The 20,947-nt window shown below is 49.5% G+C and overlaps 1 protein-coding gene across 3 annotated transcripts in view; it reads left to right on the plus strand.

Annotated features, from left to right (window-relative positions):
* The window catches only part of aqr (aquarius intron-binding spliceosomal factor), a 47,199-nt gene extending 27,753 nt beyond the window's left edge, over positions 1–19,446 (plus strand). Inside the window, exons 27-36 of one of the 3 annotated variants that reach the window (XM_076017691.1) lie at positions 84–293; positions 2,545–2,682; positions 2,767–2,838; positions 3,190–3,377; positions 3,607–3,778; positions 7,112–7,282; positions 12,511–12,596; positions 16,419–16,593; positions 18,456–18,566; positions 19,066–19,446. In XM_076017691.1, the coding sequence (XP_075873806.1) occupies positions 84–293; positions 2,545–2,682; positions 2,767–2,838; positions 3,190–3,377; positions 3,607–3,778; positions 7,112–7,282; positions 12,511–12,596; positions 16,419–16,593; positions 18,456–18,566; positions 19,066–19,326 (1,584 nt within the window). In that variant the 3' untranslated portion in view covers positions 19,327–19,446. The remainder of the gene's footprint in view (positions 1–83; positions 294–2,544; positions 2,683–2,766; positions 2,839–3,189; positions 3,378–3,606; positions 3,779–7,111; positions 7,283–12,510; positions 12,597–16,418; positions 16,594–18,455; positions 18,567–19,065) is intronic. The other 2 variants (XM_076017692.1, XM_076017693.1) reach the window with 2 other exon arrangements.
* Positions 19,447–20,947: the final 1,501 nt, after the last annotated feature.

The raw sequence follows: 20,947 nt of genomic DNA on the forward strand, positions 1-20,947 counted from the left end.
TTCTCGGGAATATCGACGGCTGTTTCCAGCAGCGCGCTCACACTCTGACTGTTGGCCGCTACTGTCTCCTCCCCGCACTGCAGGTCATATCTCGCTGGGAAGAGTACATGAGTAAAGTCAGGCCCAAACAGGGCAAGGAGGTGGAAGTGCAGTGCGTGGCTGCTCACTTCCCCTTCCACAAGTACTTCTCCAACGCCCCGCAGCCCGTCTTCAAGGGACGGTCGTACGAAGAGGACATGGACATCGCGGAGGGCTGCTTCCGCCACATCAAGAAAATATTCACCCAGCTGGAGGTAAGAATGTCACACGCACAGCGCACACACACACACACACACACACACACACACACACACACACACACACACACACACACGCACAGTGCACGCACAGTGCACGAGTTCCCTCAGTGCTGAGCAACACCCAGTGGGACATAAGGAGGTTACATCAGTGCAGTAAGGCAAAGCAATTTTATTTATAGACCACATGGCCTTACTGCTGGATCCAGAATGCTTTACATTCATATGTACGGAGGCACGCGTCACACACACACACACAGAGTTCAGCTTACCTGAGGTATAAAAGCACACTAATTTCTCTGATATTAGTCATGCTTTCACGTTTAATTTATAGCTTGTTTGAATGAAATGATTTCATGTGATGAATTCAAGAAGAAATTAATTATCTTGCTTTGGTGGAAACTGAGTCTAAATTTAGTATCATTTCCTTTCTGTTTAGAGGTTCTAGTTTTTAATATAATTTTGACATACAGAAACTGTTTCCACATGTGAGTTTAACAGCAGACTGCGTTTTCACCTGGTCCTTCTCCAAAGGTAAAAACTTTGCATCGTGAGTCACTGTGGGCCGTTGGCTTCAAGCGGCAGTTACTCCCTGGGTTCATTCCTACTCACTTACAACATGCTCTTAATAAACGTCTCTCAATATAAACTATGAGACGTGAAACTCTGCCCGGTTTTCAGTTCAGTTCTCTCGTTCGACTGTCCGCCGTCTCTTTTGCTCTCCGCGTATTTGGTCGGGAACGACGAAACGGTCTCAGATTTATGGGAACACCGAGAAGGTCTCAGAAAAGCAATAAAGGAGATATTGGCCGGCGGTAATATCCCGACACGTGCGGTGACCTTGATTTATCTGGCCGGGCGGCTGCACCACGGCGCATCGCCCTCCTCCCTCCTCCCTCCTCCCTCAGCCTCACCCATGCTGCAGTGAAGCCTTCACACCCATCGAGGCCCGTCAGTGTCTGTCTGCCTGTCTTTCTAACTGCCAGTCTGCCAGCGCAGAGCCCAGACCAGGCGTACTGCTGATGCTGAGCTTCTCCTGCCTTCAACGTCTGGCTTTTTCAAAAAAAAAAAAAAAAAAAAAAAAAAAAGCAGTTTGGGGATCAGCTGTCGTATGAATCTCACATAGCGATGTCCTATTTTAGGGCACACGCGCCTCCTGTGAAAACCTCGTTCTGCTGCTGCTGTCCCGTCATATCTGTATCCTCTTTTTTTTTTTTTCCCCTTCCGTTCTTCGTCTCAATTTGTTTTTGTTTTTTCAAATCCTAGCTGTCTAGATTTCACCTCTGCACCACTCTGGAGCCACGCGGGTTAAAAATAGAGCTCATCAATAATGCAGGTTTTGATTGGTTTAATATTAATACTTAAATAGTAACACATTAAATATTTAAACCCCCGGTGCTGTCCGAGTCTCCCGCCCTGCCGCTCTCTCCAACCCCCCCCAACCCCTGTGTGTAACCTGGAAATAGAAGGCCTGTTTACCCCCTCCTCTCCTCACAGCCTCACAGCCTGCCATGATATCAATAACCCTCCAGCGACTTATTAATAATTTTGTGAAAACCGGCCCTTAAACCCCCCCTCCCCGCACCCCCCCTTCCAGGAAAAGCAGAATCTATGCCGAAGCGCCTTTTCAAGCTTTATTTTTTTCGAACATCAAACCGCAGCAGCGCAGCTCTGCAGCCAGGCCGCTTCTATATCAACTTTCAATTTTCAAGAGGAATATTTTCTGTGGGGAATAATAATAATAAAAGGAAAACCGGCGGGAGGATTATGCCGGTGATATGTTTAATTAAGCTGGCAGGCAGAATGCCAACAACTCAAATCCTCTCTGGTGCCACTTATGAGATACGGTGCAAGTCCTGGGAATGCAAAGTAGAGGTGGTTGAGGCGACTTTCAAGGCGAAGCCGGCGAGTTTTTCAAACGGCAAATTAAATTTTGGAAATGTGTCTAGACGCAAAGATCTATCGGCCGTGTCTCTCATTATTGAACTCTGCCCCGGCTTTTAGGGTTGTTATTATATCACCACAGGGATAATCGTCTTATTCATCATATTTGACAACGTGCATCCGTCATTGTGTCAGCGCACCATTAAAGCCCCCCTCTTGCGGCCCTGCCCTGCGAAACATGAAACCAGAACTTTGTTCAGAAACGGTTAAAGTTCATTCCGAGGTCGCTTCACAATCATTGTCCTTCTTCATTTCGTTTTTCCATCTCATTCTCATCCCGCTGCGTTTCCTCCGACGTCCGCAGGAGTTCCGGGCCTTTGAGCTGCTGAGGAGCGGACTGGATCGATCCAAGTACCTGCTGGTGAAGGAAGCCAAGATCATCGCCATGACCTGCACGCACGCCGCGCTCAAGCGCCACGACCTGGTGGAACTGGCCTTCAAGGTATTCCTGCACGCAGTCCACCTGAAGAGGGCGGCGTCAGAGTTTTCAAACTGCTCCTTTTGAACTTCCAATTCTCCTTCCTAGTACGACAACATCCTGATGGAGGAGGCGGCTCAGATCCTGGAGATCGAGACCTTCATCCCGCTCCTGCTGCAGGTAAAAAGCACCTTTGAGATGTGGGTTTGAATCTCAGTTAAATCCGTTGCTCGGTGCTGTGGGTTTCAGCTCAGCATGTGAATGATGGGCTCCCCAAACGGTAATAGTGCTCGGCAGTGGCCATTGTGCCTAATTGTCCGAGACGGTGCAAATGTCTGTTTACAGAGCAGCTCATTGAGCGCCATACACATGGGCTTTTCCTTTGGTTGCTCTGCTGAGACACAGTAGAACCTTCTGGCAGGTGTTTTTCACTCTGTAACAACCCTCACCAACCAGGGTGAACAAAAACATTGCGCTGGTTTTCTCCTCTTTTTTTTTTTTTTTTTTACTATCTGCATTCTCCCTCCCCAGAACCCCGCGGACGGCTACAGCAGGCTGAAGCGCTGGATCATGATTGGCGACCACCACCAGCTGCCGCCTGTCATCAAGAACATGGCCTTCCAGAAGTACTCCAACATGGAGCAGTCGCTCTTCACCCGCTTCGTGCGCCTCGGCGTGCCCACCATCGATCTGGACGCGCAGGGCCGCGCTCGTGCAAGGTCAGCCGCCCTGCAGGACGTTGTGCTGTCGTCAGCTCTAGGCCGCGTGTGTGTGTGTGTGTGTGTGTGTGTGTGTGTAGGCGTTTGTTTATTTCGACCACCTTTGAATGCAAAAGAATGATGTCTTTGTCTACTTAAATCAACTTTTTTAAAATCGTAGCATCTTTGCAATTATGTCTCGTTTGACCCACCTTGTAAACCGACATCTCCCCACCTTATCGCCCCGCAGCCTCTGCAACCTGTACAACTGGCGCTACAAACACCTGGGCAACCTGCCTCACGTCCAGGAACAGCCAGAGTTCCAGGTTCCAAACCCGGGCCTGACCTTTGACTTCCAGCTGGTCAACGTGGAGGACTTCAACGGGGTGGGGGAGTCGGAGCCCAACCCTTACTTCTACCAGGTCAGTGACAGTCTGAAAGACACAACCTGTGAAAATATGAATCCACTGAGCAGCCATACCCTCATACTGACTTCAGCACCAACACAGCAACTGCAAATGTGATTCACACCTTTGCTTGTCTCACTCAAACACACTCTCATGCACGCTTGGTTCCACTAAGTTGCAGAACCAGCTCCCCCGACCCCACCGAAGACCTTTGCGTCCTTCACGTTGACTTCATTAATCTTTCAATCATAATGGTTTACCCACCAGTCCATATGATATATTCATAAGCGTGCTTAGTCTGCAGCGAACACTGGTCGGCCAGCACAGGCCACTGGGTTTGTCCTTCACTCCAGGGGGCAGATTGTGTTTCATCATGACATTGCCGAGGTGCTCAAGACTGCATGTTGGCAAGGGCGCGGTGATTATGGGAGGGCAGGGGGGGGTGACTGGATGTTTACTTTGGATTCAGACCAACACAGGAGCATGAATGAGTCAAAAAAAAGGAAATTCTGCCACAATTGCCAACGTGACCTTCCTGTTTTGGAACATCTGGCAGGTGACTGGAAAATGAAATATTGAACACAAGAGAATTTGTCTTCACCTCGAATCAGTCAGTCAGTCTGTGTGGCGATTGCCGCAGGAACTAGATGGTAAACACATTTATTGAGTCGTAACCACGGACGAGCGCCGCACAACAAGCGACCGCTCCACCGTTTAACAGCGCAAATTCTGTTTGTTTGTTCGCTCGTTCGACCGTTGCCGTTTCCGGTGGACCTCCCCCGGGGGAATCGCCGCCGCCGTTGCTCGACGAGCCTGTGTCCTCATCACACACGCCTATCCGTACGCAAACACTGGAGCGTGCGTGGACACACGTGTGCCCCCCCGCCCCCAGGACCCACAAGGCATCGACTGGACACGGGAGGGGCGCGTGTGTACGGTGCATGTTTTGATCGGCCGCTGCAGCCGAGCAAACAACTGCACACGCACTCCTCGGCGACTCTCGCCGGTCCAAAGGTCCACCGCCGCCTTTTTTTCAGCCGCCATCCCGAGCGCTGCCTCACTTACCGAAATGGCTCGCGCACTCCCCAGTTGTTTATCTTAACATCCACAGTTGTCAGGAAATGCTATTTGTCAGCAGAAAGGCTGTTGTTAGCTCCCCCCACACCCCCTCCCTCCCTCCTCCTCTTCCCCCCTGCTTCACCAGCAACATCTTTCTAAATCACCTGAGAGGCAAAACGCGCCGCTTTGTCCGCAGGTGTCGCAGATTTATGGCTTTATGCCCTCAATGCGGCGTGCAAGCTTTTATCCACCTCTGGTGCTCCTCCGCTGCCTGTCCCCGTTTCAACCCTCCAATCCCCTGCCGCCGTCCACACGCTTCCTCAGGCACTTGGCACCAACATCGGGAGGCCTCTCTGGGGGGCGCGAGGGCATTAGATCAGATTTGTGTTAAATATGCATATGAAGTAGGCTGGAAATGCCAGCGACTCGTCCGCTTGGATGTTATACCCCTGCGTGCGTGGTGGAGGGAGAGGGAGATGCTATGATTTATATATATGTACAGTACTGGAGATTCTTTTATGTGTTTTACGTGTTTTGAAGCAACTCGGCCACTGTGAAGCAGAGCAGAAGAAGCTAAAATTACCACTGGACCCCATGTTCCTGTCCTCCTCTCTTTCACTGAACTTGTGTAGCTTTGTGGAAATATTAGTTTCTCAGTAATTGTTTATGAGAAATCCTACACTTTCCACCGGGTATATTTGCAGTTAATTGTGCCATGGAATTGTTCCTGCAGTACCTTCCTGCAGCCAGAGTTGACTTCAGAGTTGATTCCAAGCCAACCATCATAATATTTGTCTCCTTTTCTTTGTCTTTTTGGCACTAATTCATGGATTCGTGCCATGTAGAGCCTTGCTGTCACCCCTTTTGTGTGTTGACAACATTGCTCCAGGATAAATACATAAATATAAGTGTATTTATATACTGTACATGGATGGTATAAAGATTGTCATCCTCATTCTGGGTTTTAATTGAAACAGGATGAATAATGCTGAATAATTTCCGTACCTTTTTCCCCAGCTCTGTTTTTTTTTCTTTTCTTTTTTTTTCTTTTTTTTTTTGTTCCTTCCTGTTTTTTTGGTCCACATTTGAAGGGCAAAGTGAGGGCTGGGAGCCAGGACACACACGCTGAGGAGATTCCTCGCTGCGGAGTGGGCAAAATATGTATGCAGCATTTTGCCTTGATGCGTTCTCCCATTTTGGAGGACAATCGGCAGCGCTGCCAGGGGAGCCCGGATGTGTTCAGGAGATGAAAAGTGATTTTTAGTTTTCAAGCCGGTTTGAAGCGTTTTGTGTCCCTGGGTGAATTCCTGGACAGGTTTGTGCTTTCAAACGGCACAATATCCTGACTGGGTCCGTGCCCATGTTTTGAGGACGTGCAAAAGCAGAGCAGCACTTTTTTTCTTTTTTTTTTTCTCCCCGTGACCTGCCCAGTGTCTGCGTTAAACTCTGTCTGAGACAATTAGTTCCGACCCAAATCAGATGGCTACTCATGCATTGACTGTTTATGTGTTGCATAATTTGGTTGGGGTCCATATTTGTATGCATGTGATGTTGCCGTTCAGGCGCGTCTTTGGCGCCTCAAACAGGAAAATGTGCCCTCACCTTGTTTGGCAGCAATTTTATTTTTGGCTCCTCTACATTATAATTTGATGATGGCACTCGCTCCCATTAAGATGCTCAACAAAGGAAGGCAAGGACGAGTGCGAAAAGGCAAGTGGAGGCATCAGGCTTACATGCTGGTAAAGCAGGCAGTGCATTGCAAATGGCTGCAAATTATGTAAATACCACAGAAGCTCGGGTAAGAATATTTATTAGGTTTAAGTTTACTTGCTTCAATAATCCAAGCATGATCGGCACCCTCCGCACGTCTTAACATGGTTGTTGCTGACTTGCGGAGTGGATGAAGCGCTGATGATACAGCAGCTTCTCTCTGGGAGTTTGATCCAAACTGGGTTAGTATCAGGACATTGCTGCGCAGGTGAAACGCACTCGGCGAAACAGGCTTTTATCTGATGCAGTGTTGCATTGCCTGGCAGGTGAGAAAAAGGCTGAGGTGAGATGTTGAAGCGTCGAAGAAAGAGGCACGGCAGAGGTGTGAAGACGGCAGTCGGCCCGCTGATGAATCTGAATTTGAAACAACCGGCCTGGTGCCTTCAGCATCTGTCAATATGAGTTGTAGCCAAAGCCTAGAATGGCTGATTTAAGGTGATTCACGTTGAGCTAACGTGCCTCGGTAACTGTCCTCATATTAACGGCAAACCTTTTCCTCTCTTCTCTCGTCCTGCAAAGAATCTGGCGGAGGCCGAGTATTGTGTGGCCCTTTACATGTACATGCGCCTGCTGGGCTACCCGGCCGACCGCATCAGCATCCTGACCACCTACAACGGCCAGAAGCACCTGATCAGAGACGTCATCAACCAGCGCTGCGGCTCCAACCCTTTCTTCGGCCAGCCCAACAAGGTGAGACGGCGGAAATGCATTTCAAGTCGACAATTGGATCGTTTAAATTAAATTAGTCACAATTAATTGGGCTTTTTTTTTACACGAGTAGTTAATATCATTATAACAGTGTAGTGGCAGGAAAGAGCAATTCACTTGGTCATAATATACCTGGACAAGTTACTTTTAAACAACTTAAAAAAAAAGTTGAAATGTGACCCATTAGAATTAAACTTCAAGTCAGAGGATAAATGTTTAGGGTGTTTTTACTGTTCTCTAATGTAGAAATGGGTCACATTGGACCCTCGACATTAGTCAAGGGTTAAATAATGTGTTCCTAAACATTTTTCATGGTGAAATTCAGGTTCTCAGGAAAAGTCGCCGCTTCTCAATTCATCGTTAATCGATCGATAAGGTCAATCAACTAACGATTCATGAATGAGTCGATAACTTGCATCCCTGATCCGTGCACAATGTGAACAGCCTTTGCACTCCACTTGCAGTGGTGTGCAGGGGCTCGTTACTCAGGGAACATATTCAAGACGCGCACAAACGTATTTATTTTGCACATTTCGGCTGCACTGACTGACTCGCTATCCTCAACTGACACTTGGAGAGAGAAGTGCAAAAAAATTCACGGCTGCTAATCACAAGGCTTTGGCAATTTTTCCCTCGACATGGCTCCTCGACTTCACACGCGTTTGTAAAATTTGCTTTCTAATTATTTCCCGTCACTGTTATGTGTCTCTACCCTGAGCCCCCAGAAATGGGAAAAAGTCTTTTTTTTTTTTTTTTGCTTCTTTTTTTTTCCCTTTCTGCTTGCTCCACCCTTCCACTTGAGTGCCTACTAAAATATGCAGTTCTGGAAGTGGGCCCCTTGTGATGTCAAACCTCTCCCCTCACCAGTGACCGCAGCCTTGTTTGCTTTGCTCCCCGCCTGTGGCCACGCCGCCGCGTTGTCGTGGGCGGCCGTGACCAGAAAAGCTGCTGTTTTCTGACGATACGTTCTTTGCTGCGAGCGAACAAATTGATCAGGCCGGGCTCGGAGACGGGACCCTCACGTACGCCCCCCCCCCCCACCCCCCCACCCCTCCACTAATCCACCCTTTCGCCGCAGCGCAACGATGCGGTTTCACCGAGGCAAACGTGCATTAGTTTTGCGGCGGGACGGCAAATTGATTGCGGCTGTTTTCTTGCCGTCGTGGACAAAGCGCGATAAGCTCGTCATGAGACCGGCTGGGCGGCTGCGAGTCATGAGACCCCTGATAGACGAGGACACTCTGTGCTCTCAGTCCGGCGGAATGCATACCTCGGCTAATCAACCTCGCCGGGATGTTTGCGTGCCGAGGCGAAGGAAAAAAAGGATTTGAGTGTGCACGCTCGGCGATGTGGGTGGAAAGTGCGCAGTGTTGATCCCTGAAGGATGCTGTTAAGATGGTCTCCGTCCAGCTCGCCGTGTTTTCTCCCCCCTCAGCTCCTCCTGTCTCTTTGTTTCGCTTACACCGTGTTTAGTCAGCAGGCCGGCGGCGCGGCTTCACCCTCGTCCTCCTCCTCTTCCTCCTCCTCCGTTGTCTGTTTGCGTGGCTAAACGCTTCTAACCGTTTGCCTCAGGTTCCACTTTCCACTCGCATCCCCCTCGTCCCCACATTGTCTCGCCTCTCTTTTGTGTGTGTGTGTGTGTGTGTGTGTGTGTGTGTGTGTGTGTGCGGCAGACCCTTCTCTTACCATTCGTGCTGCGTTCAAGGCCCCGTCATCTTCACTTCACTTTACCAATTTTTTCTAACAATAATGATATGCGTCTTGAACCTGTCGCTGAACTATTTCCTTTTTCACAAGGCGTGCATAAATGCACAGTTGTGACTTTACACACATGCAATACACAGAATGACAGAATTATTCCCGCTCCAGGTTCGTCAAGTCGAAGTTTATTTATAGAGCACTTTTAACACGACCGCAGATGAACAAAGTGCTGTACAGATAATAAGCATGCACATAGTCATGCACACATACACACAAACACAGCAATCGAACAATAAAGTAGTAAAGCAAGGACGAGTAAAAGCTCAATTTATTAATTAGAATTAGTAGCAGAAACATGACAGTACCCTCATTCTAGGTTAGTGACAACGCCCTCTGGCAACTCCCACTCCTTCCCCAAGGCATCAGGTTCAGCTAAAACCCAGCCTTTCTGCTGGAGGCTGTAAACAGAGGGCTAAACGTGCTCTTTTCTTGATGTCTGCTGAGATTTTTAAGGTATCCAAATGTGCAGGGCTACTCCACTTAACTTTTACCGTGCTTTTGTGTGCTTGAACTACAATTAGAGTGGATTAACACACCTTCAGTTGTTCCTAATCAACATCCCCCCCATAGTTGTAGTCATATTGTGAGTGTTCGATGACGCGGGTTCCTGCACAGTGTAGTTTAAAATGACTTGGTCTCACAGTTTTAGAAAGGCTTATGTGGGAAAGAAAGACAAAACGGTCTGTTTGTTTTCCCTGCTATAAATCTGTAAATATAAGACAGGTTTTAAAATAAGCCACACTGTTTCTGTTGAACAGCAAAAAAAAGCTAAAATTTTGTGCTTCAGCGAGTGTCTGTATCCGCTGGCAGGAGGGGGGGGCGGGCGTGGGAGCGTCTCGTTCTCCGACCCGCAGCTTTGCACTTGATGCCCCCCCCTGCGTTGTTTTGTCTGCACTTTGTGCCTCTGCGAGGGCCACCTCCTTGCTTTGTCATCAACTAAATGACGTGTTCTGACAGCTCGCCAGAAATTGTGCTTGCTCATGTCAGCTGTCCCGCGACATGCGGAGCGTCACTCATCCCCGTCCCCGTGGCCTTTAGTCAGTATGCGTCCCCAGTAATGAAGGGACTGGGGGTGACAGGCTGCTGGATTTGCTGAGGAGAAATTTCCAGGGTGGGACCGGGGAGAATGTTTTTTTTTTTTTGCTTCCTTCAAAGGGAAGCGAGCGGGGACTCTTGTGGGAGAACGCTAAGCAGCTGAAAGGTCACAGTGCCGAGCGGCGGGACCCTGCGTGTCTGACATGTCACAGCGGCTGAAGCCAGTCAGTCGTCTTGAAGTCGGTTTGGACCGGTTGCATTAAAGAATTAGCACGTTACGGAAATGACAACATATTTAAGAGTCGCACAGCTTTTCAACCAGATGAAATACAAGTAAATTAGAAGAATGCATACAAAACAGAATTGCTCTGAGCTAGTGGGAGAAAAACAGTAAGAACAGTAACAGTTTAATCAAAACATTATACACAACCGAGACGGGTTTGTTATTTTTAGGACTGGGATGAAATCTAGGAGGAAGTGAGACGTGATTCTGCAGGCGTTTCCTTCCCCGAGTCCAACGTGAGAAATGGAGTAATCCCGCAGTCTGACTGGTGCACATTCTAGAGCTTAATTGCCATGAATAAGTCATAAGGAAGGTCAGAGCGAGTCGGGATGGAAATGAGAGAGAAGAGAGGTAGAGAGAGGGAGAGAGGGAGAGAGGGAGAGGGGGAGAGGGGGAGAGACAGAGAGAGAGAGAGGGAGGGAGAGAGAAGGAGAGCGAGAGGGGGCGAGAGAGAGAGAGGGGGCGAGAGAGAGAGAGGGGGAGAGAGAGGGAGAGAGAGATGCTCCCCGGGCCGTCGGTTCAGAGGTTGTGCGTCTTTGTCTGCTCGGTGATAAGTGGGAGGAGAGAAAGGAGCAGGAAATGACTCTCCAAGAAAGAAATGGAGCAAACTAAGAGTGATGTCCTCCTTCTCTTCCTCCACCTCCTCTTCCTCCTCCTCCTCCTCCGCTGCTGCCGCAGCCTCAAACTCACTTTGTCTCCTCTTTGTTCTGAGACGCAATGACACGACCTCTGTAATTCACTCCGCGGAAAATTCCTCATAAATAACTAAACAGCGTGCAAAATGCTGCGCCTCGGGGAGACCCTCCAACTGGGGAGGTCTCAGTCGTCCGTCGCAGCGCCTCCAGTTCGTCAGCCCCGTTCAGAACCGGGTTTCCGCCAGCACAAGGCGGCGGCGGCCGCAGAGGCCGTGGCCTCTTTTGTCGGCGCCAGTGTGCGTGCGGTACCGCCAGGGCTCCGACATTAAACATTTAGGTGGAACTGGCGAGCCCATGAACGGCTCGTGCTGGTGCAGAACGGACACATTGTTGCCTCCGGTGCTGCACCTGTTCTACATAGCAACAGGGAGACATAAATAAATATTGGTCCACTTCATTGCCCCCCCCCCCCACCCATGTTCTCCATCATGCCTTTACCCATTTAATTGCTTACTTAAGTTTTTTAAGTAAAACAAAAAAGCAGAAAAATGGCTTTATGCTGAAAGGTTAATTGGCTTCACCGTAGTGACTGATTTATTTGATTTAGTCGCTGTCATGAGTTAATTTATATTCCATCAGTTCAAAAAAGAAATAACCCCAATGTCATGCTGATGCTTGATTGGACGACATGAACGAGGCGCTCCCAGGGGACGGCTGTGCCACCTGGGGGTGTCGCCACAGTGAGGCATCAGCTCTCCCTTTGTGACTTCATGATTAGAAATTTTCTGACCCGATGAACTTTCCCTGTTTCATTGATCGTTCACTGACAGACGCAAGGATGGAAACGGGCAACTGAAAAATTCTTTGGCCCAAACAAGTAAACAAACAAACAAACAAACAATAACAAAACAAGGCATAAAATAATCAGATTTAAGAATCTTTGACACCTGGACTGATGAACCGGAATGATTCTCAGGTCCAGTTTGCCTGTGATTGACAGCTTCCACAAGCCAATCACATCGGTTGTTCTTTTCCCTTTAGCCTCTGCTGCTTGTTTGACGTTAACGCATGGAACAGTGACGTGGAAGCTGCCTTGGTACACCAGAATGGAGGCAGAAAGGGTCTGCAAATGTCAAAAAAACAGCAAACTAAAGCAGTTTTGAACCAAAGAAAAAGCGATGAGACTGTGTCCAAAGTCAGTGGAACTGCCAAAGAGACTTACGTCATGGATTTTTATGTCTAGTGATCGCCAGCAGCGATGACTAGAAAACACAACGCTTATCGTTCATCTTCAGCAAAAAGGAATTTAAGACCAAATGCAGACGTGCTTTTATGTGTCCAGAGGTTTCCCCTCAATCCCTCGAGCCTGCGTGAAGCACCCGTATATGTACAGTATATATATATTGATACTTAGACAGTATAGGAGCCGCAGGGTTTTTTGTTTTGTTTATTTTTCTTTGTTATTATTGTTCTGACGCCTTCTTCTTTTGGTGCAGGTGACAACGGTGGACAGATTCCAAGGTCAGCAGAACGACTACATCATCCTCTCGCTGGTCCGCACCAAAGCCGTGGGACACTTGAGGTACAGCTGCCCGACGCAAACACCAAACAAGCGCTCGCCCTCAGCTGTTGGTCCTGTGCGAACGGATCCGTCCGCACCTTTCCAGCTTTGCGCTCTCCGGGGAGACGGCAGCATTGAAAAATAAATAATAATAATACATAAAATAACAACACAGACTCCCCGGAGACGGCAGCTCTCAGAAGGCTTTTCAGCTTTCTTTCCTTTTCTTTGCCTTGAGTAACAACCGTGTAAAGTTTGTTCAGGAGGGGTAAAAGAACCAAGGTAAGACAACAAAAACTGAATGGAGAAAGACAACCGCAACAGCAGTGCAGCTGCCTTGAAGTATGCATGAGACGGGGAGGATGGAGGGGTGCTCCAGGACAGCGGCGTGTGAAGCCATTGTGTTGTGGTGATTGGGTCGACTGTCAAACAAAGCGCTCCGCTCCCATCAAAGGAAAAGCGCAGAACAGTCGTTAAGCCGCTCGATTATTAATAACCAAAACTACGATGGTAGGTTTGAAGTCGTTTTTAATTCCACCCTCAGCTCCTCCACCGTCTTCCCCACGCCGCTGTTTCCTCCATTCTTTATTTCTGCTCGGCCCGATACCGAAGAGTCCCCCCTCGCGTCTCGCTGCTTAATATGCGGCGCCTTGTTTACAGTGCGGGCGGACGATTGATGCCGACGGAGACTCCCGACAAACGGCGCGAGCCGGTCGCCGAGCCTTCCGGCTGCCGGTCACAGCTTCATCATCGCTAATTTGCCGACCCTCGCGTCGGACGCTGTGCAAATTGGCGCCGCGGTGTGAATAATAAGTCCTTCCTCTGGGTTGTAAAGCACCCTCGCCGTAGCGACGGCACTCTGCCACTGTCTGGGAAGGAGAAGAAGAAGTGCAGCAGGCCAGAGAAAAGGAGTCGCTTATCTTGATGCTTGCGCTTTTTATTTTTTATTTTTTATTTTTTTGTCCTCCCGCGGCTATCGCTGTTTTACGATCTTATCTTGCCATTGGATGTTGCTCGCAGGCTCACAGCGAGATGTAAAACCCACCTAACCGATGTCATTTTGGGGAGATTTCAGACTCTTTGTGACACTTCAATAACCTGGCACGCTGTATCTCGCACATCCATCACGAGCTGCTAAAATAGTGCAGTGCCACACTGCAAGAGTTGCTATCGATCCGATACTGAAGAAATACAGGGCCAGTATCACCATTGCGGATACAATACATTTTTTAACAAAGGTGGTAGTGTCAAATTGCTAAAATCTAAATTTTCATGATCTTTAAGTGTTTGGTGTTTTGTTTTTTTCTCCCCGATTTGGATTATTAAATATTAAAAAAAATATTAAATATTAATAAAAATATTAAAATCCAGGACAGAATTTGGCCGTTTTAGGTAGACAAACCCTGGAATGTCACAGGTCACTGTGTCTTTTTGAAGTTCAGCCAGCAGGAGGCTTCCTATTGGTGCAGCGGCCCTGCCGTTCGCCTCTCTGTAGCATCCACGCTAATCCCTTTAGCAGCGAAGCAAAGCCACGTTCTGCTTCTTCTTCTCTGCTCCTGGGGTTCCAGAGAAGCAGCTATCAGCCGCTTGCTTTCCGTTTCCGCCTCAACCTTGAGGAAACCCAGCTGGTTGCGGTGGCGGAGGCGGAACTCCACGGCCCGGCTCGGTTGACTCTCGCACAGAAGTCACCGAAAGTTTAAGTGGCTTAGCCTTCCTGTTTTAATCCGCATCTTGTTATGGGCACCTTAAAAAGCTCCACTCAACGGTTCACAGAGCGGCGTACTGGTGCTGCTGCGTGCGGAAGAACCCCGCATGCGCACACGCACACGCACACGCACACGCACACACTGGGGCTGGAGGCCGGCGTGCAGCGACTCTCCTCGCAGGGTGCTGTCGTGACAACAACAGGGGACGCAGCTGAGCATATGACGAGTTGACCCTGTGCTCTGACAGTGGCAGCGTTCCTGCTGATACACACACACACACACACACACACACACACACACACACACACACACACACACACACACACACACACACCAGTGGGGCAGGGTTCCTCCTCCTCCTCCTCCTCCTCCTCTTTGCCCTGTCATGTCACTGTGCAGCCCAGGTGGGCAGCTCATGGTGGTGCCATGTCCTCAGGCCAGCCTTGCACACCCACTCCACCGCCCGCCCATTGGTCGGTCTACTCTGGGAAGCGCGCGCGCTCATTGGCTGAGCGCCGCCGCAGTTTGTCTCCGTGGAAATGTGGGTGCCGCGCTCCAAATTTTTTTTGCAGCAGCAGTTTTACCTTCCCCATAAGCCCTGCACAATGGTTTCCCATAAGCCCCCCGCCCCCCACCCTCCGTTTCCCTCCTGCATAGAACTCATCATGCATATTGCCAGGCTTAATCCCTCCCCACCGCCACCACCTCCTCCTCTTAATCTCATGAAGTGCTCATAAAAGCAGGTGGACAAACTGCCCGTATCTGGCAGCCGCCCAGCACATACATGTCAACTACATGTTTGCCAGGCTGTCACACTTGAAGCCAGAACTGTTCCCAGTGTTGGTCAGAGCTGCAGGAGTCGGCTAAAGACCCCCCACCACCGCCTCCTCCTCCCCCACCCACTCCTTCCTCTGCTCCACCTCCTCATCCTCCTTTCCCTTCCGTCCTCTGCAGATTCCTACAAGCCGCGATGCCTTTGTCTCAAAGATTTATTGGCTCACTAAATGGTCATATTTTATATGGCTCTATTAGGTGTTTTTTCTCCCCCTTCCAAACATCTTAAAGGCACAATGGAGAGATTTATGGTATTGTAAAAGGTGCTGAGAGGCTCCACCTTTCTTTTTTATTGATACAGTTTGTTAAAGAACACATTTTTGTGGCCCTAAAAAGAGAAATTTCCGTATTTTTTGCCCTCCAACTATAGAGACCACAACCCACTTCGAAATGAGGAATTTGGCTCCCTGTGTTTGAGTCCTTGGGGCCACTGAAGGTTCCGCATTCTGCACATTTTTAGATATCTTAGTAGGGCAGCATTTAAGAAACCCTCCAGCATATTATAGCCCTATGCATGGAAGGTACCAGTGCCTTTTGTGACATCACAGGAGGTCGTTTTAGATGAGGAGCAGACAGTGAGGGGAGGCACCTCTTGTTTCTGGAAAGTTCATCAGATACAGGCCCAAAACATTGCTGATGAAAAATAGTTTTAGACCGCAGTATTTATGTGACCCCAGTTATGTCAGGATTGAGGTGTCGGTTGGATGTCAAAACCGTCCAAGAGAAAGATTCTAACTTCACTGCCACAGTGCTGGAGTGAATTTAGAATTTTCCGTCTCTTGCCTGAGAGAAGACAGGTAAAGAGGCGGGTCTTTGAATGCGTCTCATCCCCGACCTCCTCTGACTCTAATCCTCCAATTCTGTTGGATTTCAAGGGGAAAAAAGGGAACCTGTCCGTTGCTCTTCCGCCCTGCGTCCGCCTTCATTGCGTTGCCCTTTTGCCTTTTCTCTTTATTCCTCTCCTCGTCTCTTCGTTTGTCCGCCTCACCCATTGTTGCTCCGCTAAAACCCCTTGACTAAAACCTCTCTCCTCCCACACCGCGCCGCCTCACCTCCTCTTTTTCAGATCTTGTCTTGATCCTCTCCCTTTGATCCCCTCGCTTGTTTTTTTGTTTTCCTTCCTCTCTCCTACACACACACACACACACACACACACACACACACACAGACACAGATTCTTCCCCTCTCACAATCTCACGCCCACTCACCGCTGACACTGCTCATCCGGCCTCTTCCCCGACTCGTTTGGCGTCGGAAAACTAATTCTCGACTCCTTCTTCTTCTCCTTCTCCTCCTTCTGCAGGGACGTGAGGCGTCTGGTGGTGGCCATGTCGAGAGCCCGACTGGGCCTGTACATCTTCGCCCGGGTGTCGCTCTTCCAGAACTGCTTTGAGCTCACGCCCGCCTTCAACCAGCTCACCGCCAGACCCATGCAGCTGCACATCAGGCCCCAGGAATACTACAACCAGGAACAGCCTGTATGTATGCACACACACACACACACACACCACATCATCTTTAATAGTCAATGTTTGCAAAAAAGAAAAAATCTGGGTCAGCAGTCAGTCCCAAAATAATAATAATCATTTCCCCCCCTTGCCAAAACATTTATGTGGAAGGCTGTAAACACAGGGCTAAATGTGTCACCGAATTTTGATCATTGACTGTGGAAATTTGCTCCATTGGTAAAATGCGTACCTGAGCACGACGTGGTTAGCAATGAAAATAAATCAACGCCGCCGCTTCATCTAAACCCCGCCCCCAGTGTCCTAAAATGCCATCTTCATCCTCCGCGGTCCCATATGTTACCGCAGCTTTACCCCAAATTTCCAGGCTTGCCTGCAGCACTGTGTGCGTGCATGTGTGTCGGCCCCAGCTATAATTAACCCCGGGAGGTCGAAGGGCCTCCCGTATCGCGGCGGGGCCAGCGTGAAGCCGCTGTTGTCTGGTCAACAGTGTCGTTGACAGCGGAGGCGGCGGCAGAGCAGGAGTGTCGAATACCCGGCGGCCCCTGACACTTCCTGCGACTCTGGAGTTTCAACCCCCAGGGGGGACGCGGTTCCGTCGGCAACACACATGCGGCCCCGGCCGATCTCTTCTGTCTATGGGTGAAAGCCCTGCTGCAGACAGACAGACAGACAGACAGACAGACACTGACTCGTTCTGATAATTCCTCAATCTGCCCAAAAGTTTCTTTTTCACACTGCGTCTGCAGATCTGACTTGAGTTTGACGGCTTATTAGTTTTTAATTCATGTGAGCAGGACTATCAGAATTTAGTGGGGGGGGGGTTTGTGGCAGGCTGCAAACAGAGGGTTAAATATGGAAGCACTGATCCGATCAAAGGGTGCCGTGCTATCTTAAGGGAGCAGTTTTTCACTGATCCATAAGTCCCCCAAAAGAGTCGTTTTAAATTTTTTAGGAATTGCCTTGAAATTTCCCTCAAAGGCTCCTATCATCTCGCAGCGGCGGGGGGGATTAAAATAATTTATTTATCGTTCACTAATTGCAACGTCGGGCAATAAAGCTAATCCCATCATGCTATTACGACATCCACTGCATTATGTGGTCGGTTACTCTTTACTATCTGAACGCTTGCAGAGCAGTCACAGGTCTAAAATTCAGCTCAGAGATTAAAATCGTCTCGGTATCAACGAAAAGGCTTCACAGCAAACTCGTCTAATCGCTTTCCTGCGCAAATCCAGCTTAAAATTCAATGAAGCGCTCGCTCTCTCCTTTATAAATAATGCCCCAGAAGTTTTAGGGGGGTATTAGGTCCTGGAAGGAAAGTGTCGGAGCTCAATGGTCCGGGTGGATATTCATATTAACGGCTGCGCCAGACGGTATTGGGCGCGCGATAAACACGTCGTGCACTCAAATCTCCCCCCCCCCCCCCCCCCCATGAAAGCATCGCGGCGTGTTGGCATGGAGCCCGCAGGAGCCTGTGTGGGCACCAGCCCTGCGTTTAGGCGCCTCAGAGCCCCGGCGCATTAAACATTCTGCTCGGCTCGCTTTTCAGTTTAAGGCCCCGGGACTCCGTCTGCATGCCGATGTGATCAAATTACAAACTCTGCAGCCTCGGCTCTTTTCCGACGCTCCGTGGCCCGAGGCAGGAAGTGAGAAATTTGTTTTCCAATAACCAACGGATTGCAGACAGGTGACCTGTAATTTCCCACCCAGCCCTCTTCTCCCCACCCCCCCGCACGCACATTTGCATCAGATCAATATGACACCGCCGGCTGCTAACGAGACGGATGTAATTCTTTGCTGGCTTTCCTTTTTTTTTTTCCCTCCCTCCTATGTAAAGTAATTTCTTCCTCTGTTTGTTTCCTTTTCATCAGAGGGACGTCTCCGGTCAGCCCGACCAAGTGGTCAAGGACATGCCAGAATTGGCCAACCTGGTCTACAACATGTACATGCACATGATCCAGAACTCGCAGAAGTACAGACAGGTACGGGCGCAGGTCATTGAAAAAGCAAAGATGGAAAATAGTCTCCCGCTGCATTTATATTAGTCTTTTTCTGCAGGATGTTAAAGATGTGAGTTATTGCTTAATAGCAGGCTGTAAACAGAGGGCTAAATATGGAAAAGACTGCTCAAAGGACGCTGCGTTTTCTGAAGTAGCTGTTCTGAGAGAGTCATAAGTCCCTCGGTTTAAAATTTCAGGAAGTGCCTTGAAATTTTAATATGAGCTTCTGGTGGTGCAGGAAGTTAAAATAAGCTATTTATTATTCACTAATGATAGTTAGCTAGTAAAGATAATCCCATATCGCCGTATTACGACACCCACTGTAGCTATGATAGCGTCTTTAGTATCTAATGTTGATATTTTGGGCCTAGATAGTCCGCTGGGATCTGATATTTCCATCCATCACCTGAAAACAAAGCTGGCAAAGGTCTCCTGCTGCATTTGTAATCCACACTCGCTCCCCTCACGCTCCTCTTTGCAGCAGCAGCAGCAGCAGAAGCAGAGCCTGGCCCCTCCTCCGCACCAGGCCAAGACAGATGCCGCGGCCGCCGAGACGGTGCCGGCCGCACAGGGAGAAACCCCCATGGAGCAGGAAGCCGCTCCGGAGGGGGGAGGGGCCGACCCGGAGCCCAGCGGCGAGGCGAAAGACGGCGAAGGGGCGTCTGAGCGCTCTGGGATGCCCGAACACCCCGGCAGAGACAGCGACAGTGAGGGCAGCGGCCAGGAGGAGGAGGAGCAGTAAGACCCTGGACTGTCGCTTCCGGTCGGCCTCGTCTAAAAATAGATCACCGTGATACCCTTTTTTTTTTCTAGATTTGTTTTTGTAAACACCAGTATTTTTAATAAAACATTGAAAATCCTCTATTGTCTCGATCGTGCTTTAACGCTGAGCAGACCACCACCAAATGCTCTTTATGAGCCTAAATCACACACACACACACACACACACACACACACACACACACACACACACACACACACACACACACACACACACACACACACACACACACACACACACACACACACACACACACACACACACACACACACACACACACACACACAGTGTGCTCAAAGCATATTTAAGCCCAGTATCTCCCTCTTGTGAAACTTCCATCCATTCATCTGCTTCCCTTCTGCCGCCTCGAGCTCACTCGCAATCTGATTGGCCGACGCCGGCGGCCGCAAGCCGCGACTAAGCTGCATTTGTAGGTCAGTCGCTTCACCCCCCGAGGGCCAGCGTGCATGCTGGGGGATTTCAACTGGCCACCCTCTGGCCGTACAGTGACTGCACCAGTAATCAGCCAGCGGAGCCCTCAAACCCTGCTGCCATTCACAAGTTCCCACAAGAAAAGCCGAGACTAACTGTTACATTCCAATTCTCTTCATTCTCATTCGTTTTAAAAAAACAAAAACAAAACAAAAGGAGGCCGGCGCGGTTTTTGGAGAGCCCCTCAGACAGGAAACGGGGAGAAGAAGACGGAGTGGAAGTTGATTCATTATCATGCACCAGAGGTTGCTGGCTGCTGTGACATGCTACCTCAGGCGGTCCGAGGGAAGCAGGTCAGCCGCACAGCTGCTGCAGCACCGGGCCAGGCGGCAGGACCCGATGGAGAACCATGTGTTGATACATTTGGACAGACCCTCCACCACCACCACGGTGCACCGGGGGGTCAGCGCCAAGTGTATGGGAGCGGCGGGACTGAGGAGAGGATTACAGCGTGAGGTTGGATAAGGGAGATAATCCTCCTCGGCTGACGACGCACCTACGGAGGACACCGTCCTGCCACGCCCCCCCCGTAGTGTAACGTGACCTTAGGGGCCTACCGGTCAGTCAGGGCGGCTTCATGTCAGTGACGCCACACCAGGCAGGTTCCCACCAAAAACGTCAAGAACAGCAGCACAAAACCACCTTTACCTCTTTGGTGGCAACATATACGCATAATATGGTTAAATCTACCTGAACATCGATCGCAGTTTATCCCACCCCGCAGGGCCACATGAGCCAATCCCAGCAGTACTGGGAGGTGGTGGAGTTAAACCCTGGGCAAGCCTTTGATCTACCAAATGAAAACAGTATCAAGACACAGTTAGTTAAAAATAGAGGATTTCCCTTTAGAATTCTCATACATGTGCATCATACGCTACTAATTAGTGCACTTCGAGTTAGGTGCAAGCCAATATAGATAAACGTTAAGTTTGTGTGTGCGTGTGTTCCTTCTAAACACGCCGTTTTGTGGACAAGGATTCGTGTTTTACAGTCATTACATTTCAGAGGGCGGTGGCTGAGTTTCACGGTGAGTTGCGTATCTACATGTTGTGGGCTTGGATGTCGGAAAGAGCTGAAAATAAATGGAACG

This window comes from Nelusetta ayraudi, unplaced genomic scaffold (genome assembly GCF_046127955.1).
Source record: "Nelusetta ayraudi isolate G7.1 ecotype Tasmania unplaced genomic scaffold, CSIRO-AGI_Nayr_v1 ptg000007l, whole genome shotgun sequence".
NCBI classification, from domain to species: domain Eukaryota; kingdom Metazoa; phylum Chordata; class Actinopteri; order Tetraodontiformes; family Monacanthidae; genus Nelusetta; species Nelusetta ayraudi.